Below are 17071 nucleotides of genomic sequence, written 5' to 3'. Positions count from 1 at the left end.
TATTCTCTTGTTACTAATTATTTGTTGCTTCAAAAGTGTGAAACAGCTTTTGTTTGTTTGGCAACACGTTACTTATTACATGGATAACTGACCTTCAGCTACACGGGAGTTCTGACGGCAGAACAAATTGTCCAAACTTCACAAATCATTGTTGAACTTTTTGTTCTCATTAAATCATTTTACTGCAGATGATCAAAACTACTTTTACTTATTGCAAGTTTCATGCTTTATGTACATACATTTCAACATACAGTAGGTCGTAGCTTTCTTTCAAGCTCTTTGGGTATCACACGCATGGATTCCTTTTCCTTTGTGTTTCCATGTTGCTTCCTTATTCTACACCATGTTCTGATTGGGAACCTTAATATGAGTGTGTCAAGTGGATCAGCACCAATGTCTCTTCTCTGTGCTGGTGGCCTATTCTCGGCCTCCCCTCAGAGTCAGTCTCCTGAAGAGCTCTTGCCTCAGTAGGTCCCGCTCTTTGCGGATTCCCTGCAACACGGTGCGATTCTCCTGAGCCCGACGCACCAGGTAGGGGAGCGTGTCGTCCACTGAGCCGTATGGCACTGACTTGTATACGGCATACCCCTCCTTAGCTGGAGGGAAGAGGAGAGAAAGAGTATTTAAGCATTTCAATCTTAGTTTACATGCAGGTTGTGTCAGTATTGCTCTCCTACAACTGAAAGCAACACAGCCGTGTGTTGCATCACGCTTTAGTTTAAAGAGTGGAGGCACAGCTCACCCAGAGTGAGGGAGACGTGATCACACATGCCCAGCAGCTGGCCGAAACACACTGAGCCGCCATCATGGTCTATCCCCAACTCCTCCATCCTGAAGATGTAATACACAACAGCTACATCATATGTAACTCAACCAGAGGCTCGAGACCACACTAGGGATCGCATGATACATTCGAGAGGGTCTTGAGATCTAGCATTAGACTCCTATAATGACATTGTTGGACTCACCCAGTGACATCACTCGAGGCAATTTATCTGGAGCCACTAAAGGCTTTATACCATACGTACCATACCATACATAACGTGCAGTTGTTCTCAGCAACACTGTTAAACACTTTCTGATGTCTACCATCAATAACAAATCATGCTAGAAAAGGTTATGCTGTTTTAGGGGTTAAACTTCTCTCTGGTTGAACTGGTAGACCTTGATTTAAGGGTCAAAGGCCAAACAGGTTTGGAATCACTGATACACATCAAGAGAAGGTCAAATGAGACGAGGGAGACACATTCCTATTCATCTGGTTGTTTGTGTTGTGTTAGGGTTTCAGATATAATACTTATCTAAAGTACCATGTGATCTTCGCTTCATGTGGTCTGACCTTTTGGCGGCTTGTCTCACTGACACCTCGTTGTGAGTGGCGACTATGATCCTGTAGCTCTCCGGTTTCTGGGAAATGGCTTCCAGCATCACATCCAACGAGCCGTTATAACTGCACAAACACGTGTGTGGGAGTCAAGTTCACCGTCAGAAATGATCTGTGTGTTTTCAATAAGGCCAAAATGTACTCCACGCAACAGAAACAAATGATTAATGACCGCTGCCTCTGATCCACCTCTCATTGGTGTCCTCCCAGCACCGGTGCACGGGGTCCAGGCGACCCTCTTCCTCTGCCAGCTTCCTCTCTTTGTCCATGTAGGCTCCTCGTACCAGCTTGACCCCCAGACAGAAGCCCTCGTTCTCGGACAGGCGCAGAGCTTCTAACAGGAGAGACCTGGACTCCTGACAGACACCGACGGAGAGGAGACTATTTTATAATGTAAGAAACACTGACTTGGTCTTATTAACTACGGTATTCGGTCCAAATAAAATAAATGTTATTATAATAGTTGCCTTCAGGTAACACTGATATGTGTTCCAAATCCAGGCGCCATCTTTGTTAAACTTCTTCATCATCGCCATGGTGACAAGAGAGAGGGCGGGGTTCATGTAGGTGTACTCTGCATCAACCAGGACGCGGACTTTGTTTACACTTGCCTAAAAAAAGGAAAATCGGTCTTTAAAATAAATTAGTTTAAAGATGCAAAGTAGTAATTCAGACTTACAAAACAACATCACTTTGATGCAATTCTCCTTCCCTTCACATCTGTACCTCTGCTATTTTGTTAAGTCTCTGCAGGCCGCAGAGGAAATGGGCAACATCACTTCCATCTAAACCAGGGAAGTTGATTGGCTGAAACAGGCAGAAAGGTCAGAGGTCATTTATATAACAGACCTCATCAACAGGAAAAGGAAGACGTCTCACAAACGGGGTTATTGTGTTGCACTGCGGACGTACCTCTCCGTCCATAGCTCTGACAACGAGGTTCAGGTCATACGGTTGTTGTGCGATGAGGCTTGTGAGTTTCACCTGAATAAAAGCAACACAGAGAGAGACACAATGTCTAAAATCCAAGAACAAACTGGAACAGCCGTGGACAAATCAAACACTAAAATGTGTATTCTTATCTGTTTTTCCCACGTTTTTGAACTACACTCAGTCTGATAGCGTTTGAGTTCAGAAACCTGGGAATCCTTGTAACCTAAATGCACTATTGATTAGCATTTGAAATTGGATTCAACATGCATTTCGTGCATAGTAACATGTAATGTACAGGTAATATGTTAGTAGCAGTGTAATTGAAACTGTCCTGGTGAGTAATTTCCTAAAAGCATTATGAATGGTGAGTGAAAGCGTTGCCTTACACACAGCTCCGGGCTGAGCAGGGCTGTGATCTTCAGCTGCATCATCGGGTCTCTGCTCCACGTGTTGCTGTGGGATATCTGCACACATTCCAGCATGGCCTCCATGTTGTCGTCATATCTCTTCTCTCTGGTGGGTGACAAAAAAACCAACATAAGGCAATAATGTACTTTACTTTCCTTGTCTTGTAAAACAGCAGTGTAGAGGAAATGTTTGTTTCCAGTAGAGCTGGAAGAGAGACTTCCTAAATCAGCAATAATAATCAATTTCTCTAAGACCCTGTGATATCAGCAACCGCCAAGCCATGAACAGCCTTTGTATTAGTATTCCTTTAAATTTAGATCTTCTTTTCGAGCCTGAGCACACTGAGTTATTAACAATTTGTGGTACCCCGTGCCCTCTCCCAGATCCTCCTCGATTGGTACCGCCAGCATGGGCCTCAGTCCAAGCAAGCTCATCTTCTCCATGGACTTAGAGATCTCACTCTCATTCTCTCCCGCCACAAACTGGGCATACACGGTGGGACGCATCAGCAAGGAAAACCCTCGTCTCCCCAGCAGGGTGCGCGCTACCGACATCAACTGAAAGGAGAGGAGAAGAAGAAGGTGTAGTGGACAGAGGAGGTGAAGAAAAGTGATGGAGAGGAGGATGGGGATTCATGAGGTGACATAGAAGCAGTGGGGGACAGGAACTCAGTAGATGTACAAGTTTGAGGTATTTAGACTTCAGTTCATGCCACTTTTTACTTCTCATTTAAGTCGTGGGGTTTACATTTACATTACTTACTGTAATGTAATGTAAATGTAATTCCCTTATGCGCTGAGAGGGTTTAAGGACAGAGGGAGATGTATGCTGTACAGTCTGTACAGTCCACAGAGACAAATGTGTCATTTGTGGTATTGGGCTGTATAATAAATACATTTGATTTGAGTTGTGAGCGTGTGAAAGAGTTTCACCGTCCAGAGATCAGTCCGCTTAATAAAGAAATAGTTCAGTTCAATTCAGTTCCACGACAAACAAACAAAAAACGAATGCAACTCAAAAGTCAGCTCCGGGTTTTTACCACAGATCCCCTCAAAAACAAACAAACCAGGAAATACAAACACAAATAACAGCGGCTGCAAGCTCAGTAACATTACAAACACCTGCCAGTCAACGCGCTCCAATCCTGAGGGTAAAGCTTGTTTTCCTCCTCTGAAAAACACAAAAACATGCTGTGCCGTTGAGACATGTTCTTGAGGGTTGTGTTTGGATTATTGAAAGATTTGGGGCGTTAACTGTCTGTGTGAAAGAATGAAGAATGAGCTGGTGGGTGTGTGAAGTGGCTCCGACAGCAAGACGCAACAACATACTTTTACTTGCGTAACATTTCCAATTCGGGACTTGTAACTGAATAATTTTTACAGTTAGTACTTTTACTTAAGTATACTTAATACTTCCTCCACCACTGCACAGAAGCACTTATTTTGCACATGTTTTGTCATGCACTCAGGCAGACAGTGTGCAACATTACACCGCAGTACGACTGATTAAGATCCATGCCTCACACACTCTTTTTTTTTTTATCCATTCACTCAGTCAGCCTTAATAATAATAATCACGCATGTCAAACTCAAGTCTTACCTTCCCACAGTTGTTGACAAGCACAGGGAAGGAGCAGAGGCGGAAGATGCCCAGAGCACGCAGCAGCTCACCCAAACTCTTCACCCTGAATGCACTGGGATCCTCAAAGGCCAGAGTTGCTGAGGGATGGTTGGGCTGCTTGACCGCCGCCGCCCTGGACGCCGTAGTACCCAGCAGCCTCAGCGACAAGAGGTGAGGGAGTGAAGGACGCAAGGGAGAGCACATCATCATCATCCCTAGAAAAGTGTTCCCGACTCAGCTTGTAAGTTTTCCTTTTGTTTTGATTTTGAGGTGTGTATCATCTGCTCAATGAGGAAGCTGTGTGTGTGTGTGTGTGTGTGTGTGTGTGTGTGAAAACCTGAAGGATAGCAGCAGTGTGGTGCTGTCAATGAATTAACAGTGAACGATAGTATCAGCTAAAGAAACAAAAAAGTGTTTTTAAAACAAAACAAAGAGTTTTACAATAAAATTGTGAAAGAAATAAGTCGGTAGAAACACCTTAGCCTCCTTCACTGGAGTGACTCTGAAGACCTGAATGATGGAAAGCTAAGCAGGTGGGACAGTAGAATTCCTCATTTATGGCTTACTCACTGGTTAATAAATGACTGAATTTAGGTAAACATCAAGTTGACCCTTAGCATCAACCCGCACGTATTTGTCAACAGAATAGACATAAAAGCTCACTGTCATGTATGAAAACATTTGACATTATAGATCTAGCTTTTCTTGTTGTTGCTAGAAGAAAATTAGAATTAATTCGGCTGTAAAAGGCAATACTAGGCTTTGATTTGGCATTCAGATAGTAGTTCAATCAAGTGGGTCAAGTAGCATGAAATTCAACCTTTTGAATGAATAATTACAAGTGACATAATGTTGCGATCCATGTCCATAAATGAGGAATGATACAATGTGTGTACATGCTTTTGTGAATGCTCATACATTAAACAGACCCAGGGAGGAAAGTTGACACATAACAAACGCTCGGAGAGGTCGGTTATATTCTGAGGGGGGGGGGGGGGTTGAGTTTAGACATTTTTCCAAAAAAAGACCAAGCAAATCAGCCAGGAGAGGAAATGATTAACTTCTGCTTGCTGTCAGGTACAATATCTCTGACCTGACATGAAATGATTGAAAGTCCTCTGACTTCACACACAGATCTCTCAGATCTTTGCGGGGCCGGCACCGCTGACCGACCAGGCATGAAAATACGTTGTTAAAAAAACGATTGATGTCATTCTCGACGCTAAAGGGTTGGGATATTACAATTAATTATGCAGAAATTTAAGGAGGGTCCAGAGCAATCTGTTTTAAAAAAACATTTATTTCATCTGTCATCACCAAGCAGAAGAGAGAGAGGTCAGAGGATGGGCTGGAGAACGGTGAGGACTGCAGATTGTTTCAGTCCTTTTACCCTGCCGTAAAGAAGCTGCAAGTCCACTTCAATGTCTGTTTAGCAGCAGGTTAGCTTAGCATTAAGACCAGCAATGCGGACACAGCTAGCCTGGCTCCAGCATCTCTTAAACTCCCAGATTAATGTTTTACATCTCATTTGTTTAATCCGTACATGAACTAAAGTGTCATGTTTAAAACAGGGACAGTGTACAATAAATATATTGCACCAGTTCAACTACTATTTGTTTTTTTTATAGCAGATATGGGACTCCCTTAGTATACGTAGTCCTGTGATACAGTATCAGAATGTGTTTTGTTAAGGTATTCAGTACACCAGTTAGCAAACCAACAGCTAGCAAACTTTGTGACGCTATCTATGGAGGCAGCATGGCAGCTGTTACCCATCAAAATGATGTAATTAAGTATGAGAAAAACTTCTGCAGGTCTCAGAATTTAATGAAACACCAGTCAAGAAATAGTCCTACACATAACCCCCCATAAATCATGGTTTAATGCCAAAACTCAGCAGGTACAGGGCGGGACAGATAATCAACTCAGGTAAGAACAAACGCCCAAACAGAAGAGGACAGGCAGACGGTAGGTCGGCGGCCAGGCTAGAGGATCAGGAGTTAGACGAGACAAGCAGCGTCGGCAGAAGGAAATCAGTCCAGAATGAAGTGCTGGAGAGTCTCGCATGAGTCGAAGAACAATCTGCCGATGAGTGAGTGAGCAGGAGAAGCTTAACTACTGGCTTGATTGGGCACAAGGTGAGCTGGTGAGGCGGGGTGAGTGGAAAAATACTGATTTGGATCGATTTCAATCATCAACTGAATTCTTGGGAAGACACACACACACACACACACACACACTCAAAGTACATTGGGCTACATGAAATAATGCTACACATTGCTAAAACCCCTCAAAGCGCTATCAAGCCAAAACATTTGGTCAACATTAGCGTTCTACTATATTTTAAAACACAGCTCTTGTGCTCATATCCAGGTAGGACCCCTGGGGATGGGCGTGTCCATGCTGGTGTTGTCTGTACAGATGCCTGAATGGGATGGAGAGGGATGAGTGAGGGTCCTGACAAAGCCGGAGAGGGTAGGAAGGAAAGGCAGAGTAGAGGGCTGGGGGAGGGGTGGAGGAGGGAAGATTGGAGGGAAGTGATGGATCCAGCTGAGGGAGAAGAGACGGGTGGTGCAGTACCATCTCTGGACGGTAGTGGGCAGTAGGATTGAACTGTGGGATGCCACCGATTTCAACTGGAGGGTATGAGGAGGTGGAGGGATTGGGCATGTTTTGAGGATAGGCTGTTGGTGCCATTGAGGACGCTGAAGAGACAGACTGCTGGAAAGAAGAGGAGACAGCAAAGCAAGAGGAGGGCTGGAAGGGAGGGTGAGGGTGAGGAAGGGAGGACGATGGATGAGTGAAGGAGGAGGGAGGGAAGGCCGCAGCGAGGGATGGAGCTTGGGCTTGGTGGCTCATATTTTGGAAGTGAAGAGCGTGGTGGGCAGAGCCGGGAGACACGTTTGAAAAAGACAGATTCTGCATGTGTGGAGGGACAGAAGGGAAGGCAAAAGATGTGGGGGCACCGTGAGCCGGCAGGGAGCACGGCAGACTGGGAGCCGGAGGGTGGTTGTAGTTGGGGAGAGACTGAGCGGTAACTGGAGCAGGATCAGGATTTGCAGGGAGGCTATTTGGATAGATAAATGCTGCAGAGCTTTGATCGCTGGGTGAATTATTTCCCCTGGCGATGGGTTCGCCCTGCAGAGGCTGATTCGGTTGGGCGAGCAGAGAATGAGCTGATATTTGGTCCTGCAGACCTGACTGACATGTGGACGGCGGTGCAGGAAAAGAGGTGTCCGCAGGTGTATGGGGGTTGATTGTCTCTGGGATGGTGTGATAGGTGTTGGCAGAAGGGGAGGAGGAGGACAGGAGTGTCTGCGGCGAGCAGGAGTTAGAAGGAGGCGGCGTGGGGAAGGTGAAGGAGGTTTGCTGCAGCAAGGGAGTGGTGGTGGAGGAGGAGGAGAGGATGGAGGGATAGTCGATAGGCTGAGGATTGGATGTATCTGAAGAATCGGGGATGGGGAGAGAGGAGAAGGAGGACTGAGGAAGAGGAGCTGAAGGGAAAGAGGAGTTGGCCTGAACAGCAGGGAAGGTGGAGGTGTAAGCTGGTTCACCCATAGTGTCTGATCTGTGGAGGAGAAGAAAGAAAAGATATATATAATAATAATAATAATCATTCATTGCAGCCCTACACAAGAGTACATTCCTCTCTCTCTCTCTGCACACGTACCTTTCAATCATATTCGCCACCTCACTTCCCGGCATGCCCTGCATCCCACCGGCCATAGAGATGCCGATATCAGACATCTGCGATGCCATGAATGCCTGGCCGAGATCTAGCGGCTGCTCCGGGACCAGCGTGTCCTGATAGCAGGCTCCCTCTGGTCTGAAACCACAGGAGGGGTTGGGCAGTGGGGGCAGAGAGGCCAGAGTGAGGGCCTGCAGGTCTGTGCCGGTGGTCACTGGCTGCTGCAGAAGCTCAGTAGGAGTCGCATGGATCACAGTTCACTGAGAGAGACAGATAGAAAAGTGGTGTTTTTTAGGATGAGGCAATTCGAGGCAATGTAGGGAGTAAGAGTTATATCAAAAATAATCATTTAAAGTGGACGTAAGTCTGGTTATCCCACTTACCAATATCCAAGGTTTCTATCACGTCAGATATTTTGCGCTTCTGTCTTGCATCTCTTTGTCTGCAGGGGGGGGGGAATAGTTCAGATCCTCCACAACATGCAACAATAATGCAACAGTGTGATCTATGTGGGTATTTGCTGTGAGTTACTTTTTGCTGTTCATGCCGTCCTCTCGGAAGCCTTTAGCGAAGGGGTTGGAGTTGATCTTCAGCTCCGTGATCTGGAAAGAAGAAAGTACAGTTGGTTTACCTTCCCTTCTGTTCTTGGCTCTCAGTTTCTTTTGCATTGAATCTCTTACACACAGTCTATTATTGCTGCTGCTCAAGATACTGCCGCGTAGAATCTCTTCTTAACCTCGAACTGCACTCGGTGCAAGTCATTCTGTGCAGAATCATTAGCACATCTCTTAATATATAAATGTAGTATTAAGGTACCTTGTTGTTCTGGTAGGCGGTGACTGTGAGAAACTGTGTCTCAGGGAAAACGAAGGAGTGTTGCCCTCCGCCCCACCTCAGCACGTCTCTGGCTTCAATGACATGGATTCTGGGCTGGTAGCGATGCAGCGAGTGCAGGATTATCTGCAAATACAAGAAAGGAGATGCAACATACAGACAAAACCTACCAGTGAAGGTTGGGTGGTGTTTTGTGCTGCGCCAGTCAGGCGGCGGTACTCACGTGTCCCTGTGAGTCCAGTGTGTTGTTGGTGAGCTTGGCGTGGTGAAACGAGATGGTGCGGCTCTGCCAGTGAGCACCTGTGGCAGGTGAGTCCGGGTGGATGAAAACCCGGTCCGGTAGCCGCGCCTCTGCCCCACCAACGGCCTGCCAGCCACCACTTTGGAAGCGATAGCGGGAGTTGTCCAACGGGATGATGTCCAGGAGGAGAATGTAACGCAGAGATGGGTTCAGGCCGGAGAGCTTTAACCTCAGCCCGGGGAACATCCGTCTAGGAGGCGGGGGGGGGGGGGGGGACACAGAAAGCACAAAAGATGTGAGAAACAGCAGTTTGTAAGTTTAAGAGCGGGGTCAAAGGTCAATGTTGTCTCACCGGCCCTTCTTAGTGATGATCATCTCTGTGCCCACCGAGGTGAACTGTTTCCATAAAGAGGCGTTCTCCAGCTCCATCTTCACTTCATCTTTTGGGGTTTTGGTGGAAGGGTCGTTGGGGGCCGGGGGAGGGACCAGCATCCTCGGGGGCAGGGCTTTGGCCGCCACGTCACAGGCAGCGGGAGGGAACAACGGCATTTGGGCTGGAGCCTGCCGGTCTGTGGGAACAAATATTTTACATGAATGGCTGAAATAAAGCGAATACGCGTGTCTCGTCAGGTCGGAGGGTTACTTTTAAAATGTAAAAGGTTACAGATTACGAGATAACCTGCTAAATAGTAGCCTAATGTAACTATTTGAATAACTTGATCAACTTATTACATTTGATTACTTTTATTACAAATGTTTTAAGCTGAAAAGTCCTAAAAATGTAAACTTGTACTTGACACTGATTACTGTCAAACGTTTATTAAAGGTTCTTCTATATAACTTGAATTATATATATAAATATATATATATATATTATTATATATTATTATAACTGAGCGACTGAACGAAAGTAAATGTATTTTTCAGTAATTATTCATTATTATCCTGATTCATTATTTCAGAAGTACATCCTTAAAATCTTAGAAACCCTCCATTAAATCCTTCATGGAGTGTCTTTCTTTCTCTCACACATACACACACACACACACACACACACACACACACACACACACACACACACACACACACACACACACACACACACACTTATTCTCACCCCTGTAAAAGCATTCTCCGATCCTTTGAGGTCCCAGAGTCAAACTGGGGTACATCTCCACGCTCAGCATCTTCCCTGTCGTCTGTGTTTGTCCCTTTTTACTCGTCTTCTTCACCTGCTGCAAAGTAACATTTTACTCTTCAGCTCTTTGTTGTCCCCTTCTTAAAACAGTGTGTTCTTTGTTGCCTCTATTTCCGTTCCTTTCCCTCTGCTGTCCTCGGCCACAAATGCCCACAGCGGTGACTTGCTCTGTTAAATAGGTGTGTGTGTGGAGCTTCACACTTAGGGCCAAATGGCTCTTCATTTGCCTCCCTGTCTCTCCACACTTACACCCTCATCTTCATCATCTGGACCTGCTCCACAAACACAAACAACACCGGTCATATAGAGGAGATTCATCTAGGGTTAACTTTAGTGTCTGGTAGGATAATTACTGTGATGTGTGGTAGAATAAGTACCTGTGCTCAAGTACTTTTTGGACTCATTTGTACTTTTCTTGGGTATTCTTGAGTACTTTTAATGATGTTTCACTACATTTCAGATGCAAATATTGTCCTTTTTACTTCTCTACAATTATGTTACAGCTGTAGATACTTTGCAAGAAGCATTTTACGTATAGCAAACAGGAAATCAGCAAATTGTCGTTCAAATTTGCTCCACCTCGACCGGCAACATAGACATGTGGCTTACACGTCAATGCATCAGCAACAAATGATATATAATGCTTTTATTTTGTTGCTAGTACTTCTGTACTTTTACAGCACTTTGACTTATTACTTAAACGTATTTTGACATTGTGATGTTGATGTTTGAGTAAAGGCTCTGAATACTTCTTCCACTGCATGTCAGGAACAACTCTAATAAATGCGTTAAACATTAATCTATAACGGATGTGTACGTACATGTTTGAGCCATTAGTACAGTATGTGGGATGTAAAACAAACAACTGCCATTTGTAATCTTACTTTCAAGACTTTCTGTAATTCTGGGAAATGCTGCATATTTCAAATGCCTCTTACGTTTAAATCTAGTAGTTTAGTGGCAGGCTCCCTGCAGCTGTTTGACGACTTGTTTCTTCCTCTCAGCCCGTTAGGCTTTCTCAGCAGGGAGTCGGGCTTGAATGAAGGAGGAAGAGGAAGACAGTTTGGCCGACGGCTGCAATTTGGCCGCAACACAAACACAATGTTTATATTGAATAAGTTTGAATTCAGGTACAAGCGTTGTATTATAGCTGTTTCTGGGATATTTAACATTAGAACTGTTTATTAATCGAACCACAGATAAATCTGCTGCTGGGACCAGACGTGGAGGATATTCAGGAAATGTAGTTAAGTAAATGTATTAAAATGTACTTACTATATATCATATTTTATAAACATGCTTATGTGTTGTATGTAAAGGGGTAAACAGTGCGTGATTTACCCCTGACATGTAGTAAAGTAAAACAATGTTCAAGTAAAATACTAGATGCAAGTATCTAATGAGTGCAAGATGTGAAGTTTCACTGCGGGAGTAGGGTCTGACAGTTCTTTATGTAAAAACAAATGGTACTGTAATCTGGAAGAACAACTGTAAATCCTCAAAGTAACAAAGATCACAACTAATCTTCATACGAGACTTTATTATGCAAGAACTGACCGTGGTAATCTCGTGCTTTTTTGAAGAACTGGACAACAGAGCAGAGAGGCTCTTTAGCAGGATTACTCTGAATTACTTGGAAAAGGAAGACAAATCTTCTTAAAATGCTTTCAGAGGCCCGACTCTACCTGCTCTCAGACAACTAAAGAGTGACAGCTGGAGTCGCTTTACAGGAGCGACGTATAAATGTTGTTCTAGTTGTTGTTTTCCTTCTCCATTTGTATGTGTGTGGGAGGGGATAAAAGCTAGAAGGGGAAGTGGAGGTGTGAACGCCAAACTGAGAGAGAGGTCATTACCTTGATGGGGGCAGCGAGGTGTGTGTGATGTCTCTTAATGTTTTTACGAACTGACAGGTGTGTCAGCCAGCAGACTCTGTTACAGCCCATGATGAGGATTGTTACTCGTTTTGTTTTGTTTTACCATTACTGAAGGGGTGGGGGCAGGTAGTGCATTAGGTATTACCATAGGCCTGCTCTCTGACATGTATGTGCTAAGTGCTTTGATAGCCACCTTTGTTTGCTCACCGAGGCCTAAAGGTCGGGTTACTGAAAGAAAAGATGGCGTCAGAGGCATTTGTCTTTAAATGTTCATTGTTGGCTCAGATTGGTGCAGATGTTCGTGCCGTTTGAACGCTTCCTGCACAACAGCGGGTTGCCCGATTTCCTACAGCATGTTTACGATGGAGCCTTTCGATCTGAGGAGGATTACTGTTCCCGTGTGCACGATATACATGACAAATAGCATAACATGTACCATAGGACGCACTTTTAACCCTTACGTGAGGCACTAATCAATTTAATTTTGTGTATAGCTTTACATAAAGAGCTTGCATGGACACACTCATTTCACACACACACACACACATCTATTTGAATCGCACCATTAGAAAAAGCAGAAGGTGCTTTTGAAAGGTCGTTAATGTTATCCAATCAAAACAGAGAATAAGTGTCCGACGGACGAAGGTCGACTGTAGCTCCACGCCGGTCAGACCACCTCCAGAGGGTCTCTGTCCGCCTTCGACACCACCACCGTCACACTGTCAGGAAGACGCACGGCCAGCTTCTCCCTGAACACGGTTAGAAAACCCCGCTCACTGTTGCTATGGTCACTGAGGATGACGTTAGTTCCCCTCGCCACGGCGTCCAGCACTTCATGGTGGGACATCTCACCTGGACAATAGATATGATCATTACATCTGCAGGCATAACGATGCAGAGCAAATACATCGACTTAAAATGTCTACCTGTGATGTAGAGGTCTGCCTTGACTCCGTTCAGTACTGAGGCTCCAGATCCGGCACACACAGCCACCGTACACACAGAGGACTCTGAAAGACATCAGAGGATCAGCTTAATGACACATTTAGCTGTCGGGACAATTCAACAAACATTTGATATCAAAGTAAGTGTCTACGTCAGCCTTTCAGCTTCATTTTAGTGGCATCCAGAGCTGTTTAAATACATTTTAATAAGTGTATTCATCACCTGTAAGGCCTATTTGGGGCTTGCTCTAGGTTTGAGCTATTATTATTATTATTATTATTATTATTATTATTATTATTATTATTATTATTATTATTATTATTATTATTATTATGTAAACTTTGAAGGGGTCATGGCCTTATTTAAATAAATAAATATATTTTTACGTTTGTATGAAATATGGTCTGTATTTGTGTAATTTGTTATAAAATAAATATATTATTTAGTAATATTATATTATATAACTCAATTCTTGGTTGTTCCTTAAGCTTCCACTTTCATCTCTTAATCTAAAATTGCAGATCCTTCAGAACATCTACAGCCGCTCGCCTCACGGGGAAGTGTTCACGTCCAACACCAGCACAATAACCGCCTGCTTGTGTGAGTTCATTACCGAGCGTCTGTCCCAATCCCAGAGCCAAGCGGAGGTGACTCAAACCCAAGTGGGACTTCATTTTCTGGATGGCTGTTGCCACGGTTACTGACTGGTCCAAAACACTAAGCCTTCCTTGGCCGTGGCCCGGCAGAGGGGGCTGCAGGGGGAGACAGGCGGATAGTTAGACGCTATAACTATCCACAAGCGCTTTGCTGAAATGTAAAGTTTCATCTTGTGTTTCTGGGACGACAGAAAGCAGCGTTTTATTTCTAAAAAATGCAACATTTCCTGAATGTATTGATGATCTAACAGTAAGGTGTTTGTGCTGTACCTTTTCTAACTTCAGGATGCTGAAGGACAGGCTGGGAGCGTTGTGTCGTAACAGAGTCTGCACACTGGGGGTCAGCGCTGAGTCACTGCAGGTTACGCTCACATGGATCCAACTGTTGTCTGGTCTGTTACGACGAGGGCAAAGAGACTATCATTCACCAGTGCAAGGACCTGAGTTACCTACACGTCCTGTATACCTTAGATTACAGCTGACCACGTTCTGATCAACGTAAGGGATTAGTTTCTGTTCTTTTCAGTATTTTGTGAAAGCAATCACTACAAGTGCAAGATCTGTAGCCTTTACTTTGATGTACAAGTTATGTAACCGGCTTAAGACGAAGAAGTTAGCGGCGGGGTGTGTTGGGGAAAGATAGAGGCCGATCTTAAGTATCAAACAAGACCTTTTGTTATATGAAGTACAATAAAACTCTAAAGTATTCCTTTAAAGTCAAAGTATTAAGTGCTTATGCTAAGCAAACATGTACAGGACCTGCCGGCTGAATGTTGTAGTGTTGTTTCACTGTCACAAGCCTTCAGTTCCTCCATCACAGAGTTCAGTTCCTCTGTGCTCTTCACTGTGAACTCCAGTTTGTGACTGTGGGAGGCGCCTCCGAGTGCCTGACTGAGCACAGACACCTGGCCGCTACCTGAGAGTCAAAGACAGACGCCAGAGATGGAAGAAGACGGAGGACACTTCAGATTAGTCGACCAGTGGGTCAGTGTAATGTGTCACAACATTTTAACCTTCATTAAATATGCATTCAGGAGGACATCTTACCAAAGTCCCCCGGCCAGCCAGTCGTTCACTCCTCCTTTAACACTGTCCCAGGAAGTGTGAGGGGAGAAGATCGCCATCCTGGCCTCTACAGCCCGGATGGCCAATCGCTGCTTCCAATTTTTCTGGACCAGACGCTTGATTGGCTGAAACAGCGGAGGGTGATACGAGATGAGGAGGTCGCAGCTCATGGCCTCCGCTTCCTCCATGACGGCATCTGTGAGGTCGTTGGTTAGCAGGATGGTTTTAACTGGCCGAGGTTCGCTAGGCTCGACCAGCAGGCCGACATTGTCCCACGACTCAGCCAGAGACAGAGGAGCGAGCTGCTCCAACACCTGCAGGACTTCTTGCAGCTTCATCAGGCCTGGACAGTGAGCAGAACGAGAGAGGCAGCGGGTGGGAGGGAAGTGAAGAGTTGAGTGTAGGGGGGCGGAGGTTTGTTGGCTTGTAAAGAAGCTGTGACTGTGAGTAGATTGAGGGAGAGATGAAACAAGAGAGGCAGCCTGTGAGGTCCTGGTACAAACACTTCTATAGGTGAGTGAAAAAAATGTCCAAGAACGTTTTCTGCATCCAGTCAACATCAGTGGAGACCTGTGTGGACAGATAAGGAACACGAATAATGTCCTACCTTAATAAGTAAGAGCTAGTAGTTAGCAACAAGTCCAATGTTACCCCAATATCTAATCTAATTAGAAAGACAATGAAGATGTTTGTGCACGAAGCCTAATATTTAGTGTTGTTTTATAAGAATAAAGTGCCGTAAAGCTATTTCAAACCATATTTATGGATCTAACATGACCTATAAGTTATGATTGGCACTGACTGCTGGGGAAGCATGCAGCTAACAGCAGAACTAGCTAGTCAGCTAACATTAGCTACTAACACGCACTAAATCAACACTTAAACATTTAAAAACACAACATCAAAGTGTGTATGAGTCAACTTATCATACTTCCGCTTGCCTTGCACTATAACTTCAGAAGACTACTGGCGCTCTGTTGCAGTCGGACACATTTCTGCAGGAGTGACAGAGCGCTGCAGATTGTCCCTGCACGGCTTCCGTATCTTAAAGCGACGGTTTTGATTGGACAGCAGATATTATTAGCGAACATTGTTATGAACACTTTTTGTGTAAAAAAGTGATGAAATATGTAACTTTATTGCATTACTACAGGTTGAAAGACTACTTAAATAGCTCTGTTCACTTTATGCTAGAATAATTATATTAATATTAACGTAGAAATTGTAATTAATCGGCATAATTTGGCTGGAAAATATTTGAAAGACAATATGCATATATATAATGTAAGATGAACAACTTATATATATATAATAAAAACTGTATTTATTTATTTTAAACAACAAATGAATGTATTACTGAACGGGCTACAGGGCCCAGGCCCGGGGACTCCTACAGAATGACCCTCAGAGAGACATGCACCTATTAGGAAGACACTCAAAATGACTACAGTGAAGCATATAACGACTACATAAGACACAGGAAGTCTACAAAGAGAACCAAAACCACGACAAATGTCCAAAACAGCTGCACAGAGACACAAAACAACAACAAAAAGAGGCTGTGTATTTACCTTGAGAGGATGAATTTAATCAGATAAAGCTGAAGCAACTCACTGAACTCTTTCCTGTAAGTCAGTAACACCTCCCATTTAGTGATAAACATATTAAACCAGAACATTATATATATATATATATATATATATATATATATATATATATATATATATATATATATATATATATATATATCTGCTGCTGTGATGTAATACTGTTTATATGTAATGTTATGAAAGAAGTTGACAGATTAATGTGAACAGGAAAAGATGACTGACAAGCTGTATTAACAGGACAGGTGGTCCCGCAGTGGATACCCTGCGTGCATCCTCCACTTCTCAGAAAGATTAATGTGACTTGGAATAAGCAGACAAAGATGGAGCAGAGGGGTCAGCAATGTTGGTAGATACAAACGGTTAAAATGACCGTTTTCATTAAAAGTGCACGACAACCAGCTGCTGCTGGGCGGAGTGGCTACCTCAGAACTCAGAGTCAGAGAGCGAGAGAGAGCGAGGGATTATTGTGGATTAATGCAATAAAGGTCGACTTGATGTAAGAGGGATCAGGGAAGGATAAGGCTAAAGGCCCGGCAGCGAGCATTACATCATCTGACTCTTTCTTTGACCTCGTCGACGTCTCTTTGCACTACACCCCTCAGTTTAAATGGGACC

The 17071-nt window shown here is 44.2% G+C and overlaps 3 protein-coding genes across 7 annotated transcripts; all 3 read right to left on the bottom strand.

Annotated features, from left to right (window-relative positions):
• Positions 1 to 417: 417 nt before the first annotated feature.
• prodh2 (proline dehydrogenase 2) lies at positions 418 to 4585 on the bottom strand. Its single transcript, XM_029456732.1, has 10 exons — positions 4325 to 4585; positions 3092 to 3282; positions 2704 to 2830; positions 2297 to 2368; positions 2111 to 2191; positions 1852 to 1995; positions 1574 to 1740; positions 1340 to 1450; positions 743 to 831; positions 418 to 596 (listed from the first exon to the last, which is right to left on the bottom strand). The coding sequence occupies exons 1-10, from the start codon at positions 4556 to 4558 to the stop codon at positions 418 to 420; spliced, it is 1395 nt and encodes a 464-aa protein (XP_029312592.1). The 5' UTR covers positions 4559 to 4585.
• A 2020-nt stretch (positions 4586 to 6605) lies between these two features.
• On the bottom strand, positions 6606 to 10528 carry tbx6 (T-box transcription factor 6). Its single transcript, XM_029455797.1, is given in 9 exon segments — positions 6606 to 7913; positions 8016 to 8269; positions 8271 to 8293; positions 8417 to 8475; positions 8565 to 8635; positions 8850 to 8993; positions 9091 to 9358; positions 9461 to 9677; positions 10226 to 10528. Coding segments are annotated over 9 exon segments (2331 nt in total). The 5' UTR covers positions 10296 to 10528; the 3' UTR covers positions 6606 to 6688.
• A 1298-nt stretch (positions 10529 to 11826) lies between these two features.
• nif3l1 (NIF3 NGG1 interacting factor 3-like 1 (S. cerevisiae)) lies at positions 11827 to 15906 on the bottom strand. 5 transcript variants are annotated; one of them, XM_029455762.1, is made up of 7 exons: positions 15778 to 15906; positions 14831 to 15287; positions 14541 to 14698; positions 14052 to 14175; positions 13739 to 13877; positions 13107 to 13190; positions 11827 to 13032 (listed from the first exon to the last, which is right to left on the bottom strand). In XM_029455762.1, the coding sequence occupies exons 2-7, from the start codon at positions 15182 to 15184 to the stop codon at positions 12848 to 12850; spliced, it is 1044 nt and encodes a 347-aa protein (XP_029311622.1). In that variant the 5' UTR covers positions 15185 to 15287; positions 15778 to 15906; the 3' UTR covers positions 11827 to 12847. The 5 variants fall into 5 exon arrangements, with proteins under 5 accessions (XP_029311622.1, XP_029311621.1, XP_029311620.1 ...); XM_029455761.1 differs by having other exon boundaries at positions 14831 to 15416; positions 15788 to 15891; XM_029455760.1 differs by having other exon boundaries at positions 14831 to 15416; positions 15778 to 15886.
• Between the last annotated feature and the right edge of the window lie 1165 nt (positions 15907 to 17071).

The sequence above is a fragment of the Cottoperca gobio genome, chromosome 19, assembly GCF_900634415.1.
Source record: "Cottoperca gobio chromosome 19, fCotGob3.1, whole genome shotgun sequence".
Lineage (NCBI taxonomy): Eukaryota > Metazoa > Chordata > Actinopteri > Perciformes > Bovichtidae > Cottoperca > Cottoperca gobio.
The sequence above is the reverse complement of the archived record's forward strand: the minus strand, read 5'-3'. Positions and strand labels throughout refer to the sequence as shown.